The 7,405-nt window shown below is 42.1% G+C and overlaps 1 protein-coding gene across 1 annotated transcript in view; it reads right to left on the reverse strand.

The window, feature by feature from the left end:
- The window catches only part of plxnd1 (plexin D1), a 65,335-nt gene that overhangs the window by 34,429 nt on the left and 23,501 nt on the right, over positions 1-7,405 (reverse strand). Inside the window, exons 9-12 of the mRNA XM_028582171.1 lie at positions 6,351-6,449; positions 3,589-3,678; positions 3,192-3,291; positions 2,021-2,178 (exon numbers count right to left, since the gene is read on the reverse strand). Of these exons, the coding sequence (XP_028437972.1) occupies positions 2,021-2,178; positions 3,192-3,291; positions 3,589-3,678; positions 6,351-6,449 (447 nt within the window). The remainder of the gene's footprint in view (positions 1-2,020; positions 2,179-3,191; positions 3,292-3,588; positions 3,679-6,350; positions 6,450-7,405) is intronic.

Below are 7,405 nucleotides of genomic sequence, written 5' to 3' on the forward strand. Positions count from 1 at the left end.
AATCAAAAAATATTGTAAAAGTATTGTACATGCGGATATGCAACCTGTGCTAAATAAACTACCTAACTGATAAAATCCATATGTTTTATTTCTATGTTCTTGTTCCGTATAGATCTCTGTGAGGCCAGAGCTTTCATCTTTCTCTCCTCACTCCAGTTCCTCTGCATCACACTAATCAAGGAGGACATGAGGACAAAAACAGGAAAAGGCTTCTCACTATACTGTACCCCTCTCCATCCTCTCTCCCAAACCATTTATGTCTCACCCAGAGCCCTCTGTTCTCTCTTTCTTTTCATGTTGTGGATAAACTATGTTTGGCAGTTCCTGTTTTGGACGCTGAAGTACCTCTAATCAATGTTTTTTTTAAACAGTGAACTAACCCACACAACATGGGAATAAAGGGCCTGCAGAGATGATAAATGTCTCCATTGTCTTACGTCACTGCATTAAATAGAGAGCATTTTTCACAATTAGGTGGTACGTAGCAAAGTTTAAAGAATAATTAAGTCCTCCTCCATAATATTGATATTTTGGTTCTTGTGATAGAGATTACAAAGCAGAGCAAGAAAAACACATTTGATTATCTTAGCTGTACACACAGTCACAGTCTATATAACAACAAGCTGCTGCGGGGTATGGCTATGTGTGTGTGTGTGTGTGTGTGTGTGTGTGTGTGTGTGTGTGTGTGTGTGTCTGTGTGTGAGTGTGTGTGTGTGTGTGTGTGTGTGTGTGTGTGTGTGTGTGTGTGTGTGTGTGTGTGAGTGTGTGTGAATGTTTAGGGAGAGTTGATCTTTTCCTCTGTAAGCCAAAGTACTCGGGCTCAAACCCCTGTGGATTCTCTGGGAAAACATGGCTGCCAAAGTATTGCATCATACACCTCACAGAACCACAGCCCCCAGTATCCTCTCTCCAACCAGCTCTCCTGTGAGAGCCAGTGGGAGTGTGTGTGTGTGTGTGTGTGTGTGTGTGTGTGTGTGTGTGTGTGTGTGTGTGTGTGTGTGTGTGTGTGTGTGTGTGAGAGAGAGAGAGAGAGAGAGAGAGAGAGAGAGAGAGGAAAGAGTATTGCAACAATGGTCTACCCACGCATACGGCATCTCAGCCCGGCTAACTTCAGTCACGTAAGAAGTCCACATAAGTTAGACTCTCACAGAGCATCCTGTTAGTCACAGTATGCTGACAGCTACAAAGAATGAGGGATAATCGTGAATGCTTCAATATAGCCTATTTGTGTGGAATATTTTGTGTATGTGTGTGTGTGAGTGAAAAAGACAGTGTGTATGTCCATCTGCTTTGTTTTGCTTGCTTATTCTCCTGGGCTGACCAGGTTTTATCTACAGGAAGTTCAAGCTGACTGGGTATCATGTGAGCCGTGCTTCCCATGACTGCCTACGGTTGTGCTGATATAAGGTTCGTTAGTGGCAGAAAAGGCTTGAAAGACGGCTCTAAACATACTCCCATTACGACTGGACAAGCAATGCATGCAAATAAGCTCCATAAACAGTTTAATGAAAGGCCCTGCCGTTAATCGTGATGACCATTTTGACGTGACCGCACTCAGATCCTGTGTGGTTTTGCTTTTATTGTAGTCATAAATCCAAAACCCTTTCTGGTTCTCATTTGCTTTCTTTTAGTTTCTGTGGGTTTCTACATAAAGAGCTCTACACATATAAGCCATCCACACAGTTTACACTCATATTGTAGTTCCACAGGGCAAAAGGTGTTCCCATGCCCTTCTGAGTGACTGCAGATTGACTCCACTGTGTCCCCTGAGGGCTGTGGCTAAGTGAGTGTTAGTGTTATTACTGAGTGAACTGCTTTAATGAGACTCTATTCAAATACTCCCTCAGCAGCTGACGCTGGACAGACAGGGCATGGGGCACCGCACCATGTGAGTGACCCCATGATTCACCATTTTATGGCTTGAAAATAGAGACTAGAGGCAACAGAAAGGAGGTTGGCGGTGTAGGAGTATTAATGCAACCATTCCTAGCCTGCATTCATGTTTAACGTGTAATCTTACCTTGTGAATCTCAGGAGCCGGACATTGATCGCTGATTGACTGGCAGTCATCCCTTGGCCTGCAGCTGTTTTCACACCAGCCACAGAGGTGGCCCTGATCCTCCCGGCCCCAGCACTGGGAGCAGTCTGAACTACCCACTCCACAGTTGTACACCTCCACTAGAGGGAGGAAGAGAGATCGGGGAGAGACAGAGAGGCAATTATGGTAATACAGCATTACCGATCAACGTTTGCCTTGTCTGGTAAACTTAAGGTACTGTAGAATTCTAAAATTCTTTTATGGCTGATATGAACCATATGGGCCGCATGCTCTGAATAAACAGCATGAGCATTTGCAGGATGATATATGCATGGCTATAAAAATAAACCAGGAAAAAAAGAGAGCTAGAGGAGTGGAGGAGAACAAAGCCAGCGAGAAACAGATGATTATGTTCATGTTCCAATGTGCCTCCCAGTGAGAAATCCCATTTGTATCACCGCATGTGCATCTGTGCATGCATTTGTGTGCATATTGCGTGTGTGTGTGTGTGTGTGTGTGTTTTTATAAATTTGATGATTCTGTATGTTATGAAGCCAACGTCATGTCCTTAACAGTGCAGTGTCTGGCAGAGGCCCAGGGCTTTTGTTCACATGCTAGACACATGGACTGCGAACAGCACATCTGGGACCGGGATAGACAAGGATTGGCATGTAGCTGCATTATAAACAACATGCCAAGTTCAACAACACGCGGACCACTTTTCATCATCTCACTATTGTCATGGAGCTTAAATTGTATTTGCAACAATACATACGGACATGGCTTGTAAGGGGCATTGATAACACCTTAAATTGCAGCGCCCATGTTCTATAGTCATTATGTGTAATTAGATGGTAGCGGAATATGATATTATGGTAAATTACTAGTTGGCAAATTATGTGTTGTGAAAGGCAGTCTAAAACTGTTTGTCCCTGTAAGCGATTCTTAATTTTATTCCAGGTGTAATCAAGTCCACCAGTCTAATCAGAAAAACATTTGTTCACAGGTGAGCAACAGTGGCAGCTATGTCAGATTTTTTTCTTGTTTTTGCTAGTTTCTAATTACGCTGAAAATACAGGAGAGCTGAAAAAACAGCTGAAGCGTAGCAGATGGAAACTGTTTTGTTTTTTAAGTATACATAACAATGTCTTACCTCTCATGGGTTGAGGGCTGTCGACAAAGACATCTCCCCCTCCTTGGACTCTCCTCTTCAGGTTGAGGTGGTAAACCTGGCTCCTCTGGTTAGTAGACAGCTACATGGACAAATAAAGTAGGGGGCAACAATAAAACAGATTGTGAATCTCCTCAGTGTGAATGTTTGTCAATTTGCTTCTACATGCATTTACTCCCTCTTGCTGTTGTAGATAATAATGGGTTCTTAGTCAACTTATAAACAAGGGTTTTAAATAACTGCAATAAAAACAAGTTACAAACGAGGCTTAAATCCAATAATGAATACAATGAACCAGTAAATGCCCAGTAACTGAGCAACAGCTTAACTGATCTTTAGTCAGACTTGGAAAATTAGAGAGGTCATTGTCTGTACTTACTGTTACTCCGCTGCATCTAACAGCCGAGCTGTTCAGCCATGTGGCCTCATATCGCTGCTCTGTCCCAAAGTCACACTCCAGGTCCTCCCCCTGTTATGCAAAGCACTTATTTTAAACAATATATTTCAACAATAACAAGTGAGCAATCTGTGATATCATGCTGTTCTCAGAATGGCATAACCAGTGCTTTAGTACCCAACTCAAGATTCTGCAAAGAAATGCTCTCTCAAACATGTCTGGTAACAATTGACAACTCAGAATGAGTACCAGGAAACCATAATTGTCCCTGCCAGGAAAAGATGCAATCTATTGAACATTCATATTCATAAACATCTGGACTCCCACACCTCTGCAAGTCATCTGGGAGCCAAAGTAATGAATATGAATTCATTCTTCATAAAATCAGAGTCCTGAGATTAACTGAGCCAAGATATGTGACGGTAAAACCATAAAGAAGCTAACCTAGGTAAGAGCAGTAAAAGATAATTACTTAACCCTTGTGTTGTCCTCGGGTCAAATTTGACCTGTTTTCAAAGTTTTTTATATCAGAAATATGGTGTTTGGCATTTCTGCAACAGCATCCTGACCAAACTTTGACATAAACCATTCTGTGATTCACTCAACATCCTCTGATCTTAAAGGAACACGCCGACATATTGGGAATTTAGCTTATTCACTGTAACCCCCAGAGTTAGACAAGTCGATACATACCCTTCTCATCTCCGTGTGTGCTGTAATGCTGTCTGACGGCTCCAGCGGCATCAGACCAGCACAGAACATGCAGGTGAATGGTTCCAGTAATCCTACTGCTCCGAATAAGTGACAAAATAACGCCAACATGTTCCTATTTACATGTTGTGATTTATAGAGTCACAGCGTGTATAAAAAACAAAATAACATGAGACACAGCCGTCTTCTAACTGTAAACAAACCGGGAACTATATTTTCAGGCGGAAGAATATAGTACTTGGGCGGAGTGATATGCTCGCAGCAAGCCTGTCTGAGAATATAGTTCCCAGTTTGTTTACTGTTAGAAGATGGCTGTGTCTCATGTTACGTTGTTTTTGTACACGCCAGACTATACAAATCACAACATGTAAATAGGAACATGTTGGCGTTATTTTGTCACTTTTGTCACAATTCGGAGCAGTAGGCTAGTTGGAACCAGTTACCTGCAGGATCTGTGCTGGGCTAAGCTAATGCTGGAACCGTCAGACAGAGTTACAGCACGCACGGAGATGAGAAGGGTATGTATCGACTTGTCTTACAAAAGTTCTTACACATACGGTGAATAAGCTAAAGTCCCAATAAGTCGGCGTGTTCCTTTAACTATTCTATTAGTCAAAATAATTCATAATATCTGCTTTTTTTTATTAGGTATAATGTAATTTTATTAGGTTTATTGGCCATGAATTTAAAAAAGCGTTGAAAAGAGGGACAAAAACGTTTAAAACCAAAAGCATAAAAAAGCATCAAAAAAGTTTTAAAAAAAGTCGTAAAAAGCTCAAACCAGAATCTTTCAATTTTGACCCAGAATGACAAGTTCACGGACGACGGTGAAGACAACGCAAGGGTTAAACTGGAAGAAATTGTTTGTCTGTGAATCCAGTCAGCTTAAATTGGCTTAAAACGTTGTGCTTTTTGACACCATTGAAGCTGGATTTTTTTTTTGGCTTCTGGCAGGTTCTTTTTTCCCCAGAAAAACTTAATAACATATCTAGCATACCACACATTGAAATGTTCCCTGCACTTATGTTCTGTCTAAGAACAAATAGATACTGGAGGACAAACTTTGAAGCACTTGCTTGTTGCTTCATGTTTATGACTGTTTATCACAGTTAAGTCTATTTATTTTAGGTTTGTCCAAAAGAAAGTGTGGGAACCAAACTAAAATTCACCACAAATTCTGTCTAAGCGATTGATGCTTCAAGTGACACCACATTTCCTGCTGTGTTGACTTGCTGACAAGATAAAGACATTATTCAAACAACGTCAATTTGTATATACTATCCTAATAAAGAGTCACATCCAGGCTGCCCTGAGGAAGAGTGTGTGTGTGTGTGTGTGTGTGTGTGCGTGCGTGCGTGCGTGCGTGCGTGCGTGCGTGCGTGCTTGCGTGCGTGCATGCATGTGTATCTGTATGTGACTCAATGTCTGTGACCATAGCAACACACTAGGAGAGAGCTCGAAAGGCCAGCCAGGGTTAGGTGTGTGACTAACCATGCCTGACAACTAGTCAGCTCTGGAATTTCTAGAAAATCCCAGTTGTGGCTTATCAGTGATGCAGGATCAGCGTCTGACTCAGTGGATTAAGGATGAGAATAGGAGTTAAAAAAAAAAAAAAAGATCTGGAAAGACTCACTGAATATAAAATGAACACAAGTGAAATAAAGCTCCTGCCACATGCGCTGCCTCACACCGACTGCACATTGTACACTGTGCTGACGAAGACACAACTCAGCTAGACACAGTTAGATACCAGAGGCATGGTGGGCTCAGACAGCTGAGCAGTGAGCAACATAAGCATAAAGATACTCGCTCATTCTTCATTTTCATCTCCGTCTCACAACATAGAGAAGGCCCAAACTCAGGTTTTGCTCAATCATTGACCCAAATCACAGCACACAAATATCCATCTGTGTATATTAACTCAGCTTGAAGCAAACACACCATATGCTTCTGTTTTAGTCCAATCATTTTCACAACATGCATATTGGACAAAGTCCAAGTCTAGCTCCATAGCTGTAGGTTGTCTGGAGTACCTCCTGGATGTTGCTGAGGGATAAGGTAAAGTCCTGGGCCATTTCTGATGGTGATGGAGGAACCTCTGAGGCAACCAGGCTGGGACAGGAAGCCGCATTCTGTTAAGAGATGGGGTGGAGGGGCAGGAAGTGACATATAGGAGTTAAAAAAAAAAACAATGGCTCACATCCGCAACCCAAAATACCTGTCCTGTTTATCTGGAGGAGGAGGAAATGAGAGGGTAAAGTCTCGTTCTGAGGGAGACAACAATAGCTTCAAATAGAGAGATGATGAGGGATTAGAAAAACAGACCCACCGGACACTGTGATGGGCTCACCAGAACAGGAAAAACCACCTCCTAATCTCTTTATGACCTACATTACAAATACCTAATCAAGTTTCATGTTTAAAAAGAACCTACAATTTAAACAACTGAAAGTGACTTAGAAAGCACAAGCCTACTGTGCTTCAATATGTTTGTTTTTGTGTATCTTGGGATCAGAAACAGCCTGCCTGACTAGGATTTATAGCATTTGCTTAGAAAAATGCAATGATGTCTTTATTACTTCACTTGTTTAACAAAAGGAGCTCTTTCCCTTTTCAGTGGGTCTTGTGATATAAAGCGGAATGTTAAACACTCATAGCAATAAAACACTAGAACAAGACCACTTGACCAGCAGCTGACCAGAGGACTGTGAGTCACATCCTCTCCCCTCTAACTGGGGCCAGTACTGTGAATGGACACAGTCGGACCCCTGCACCCTCAGGGCCAAAGTCTGCTGGGAGGATGCCTCCTCACACAGGTCATGGAATTTGGCTGGGCAATAAAACTCCAGAGGGGACAGGAATAATACGATGACTGACATAATCTTGATGTTGTCAGGAACACGCACTAAGGACAGTGGTATCTTGGGAACTGTCATTTGTTTCAATGAGGCTGCTGTAGCTCAGTTTCACAGCCGTTTTGTGCACTTGTGCCAAACCTCTTACACTATTTGATTTGTTTGCTTTCATTCATGTATTTGTTTGTGTAACAGGGACTGTGTACAGCTTCTAAGCTGTACCAGAGTTAACT

The sequence above is a fragment of the Perca flavescens genome, chromosome 7, assembly GCF_004354835.1.
Source record: "Perca flavescens isolate YP-PL-M2 chromosome 7, PFLA_1.0, whole genome shotgun sequence".
NCBI lineage: Eukaryota > Metazoa > Chordata > Actinopteri > Perciformes > Percidae > Perca > Perca flavescens.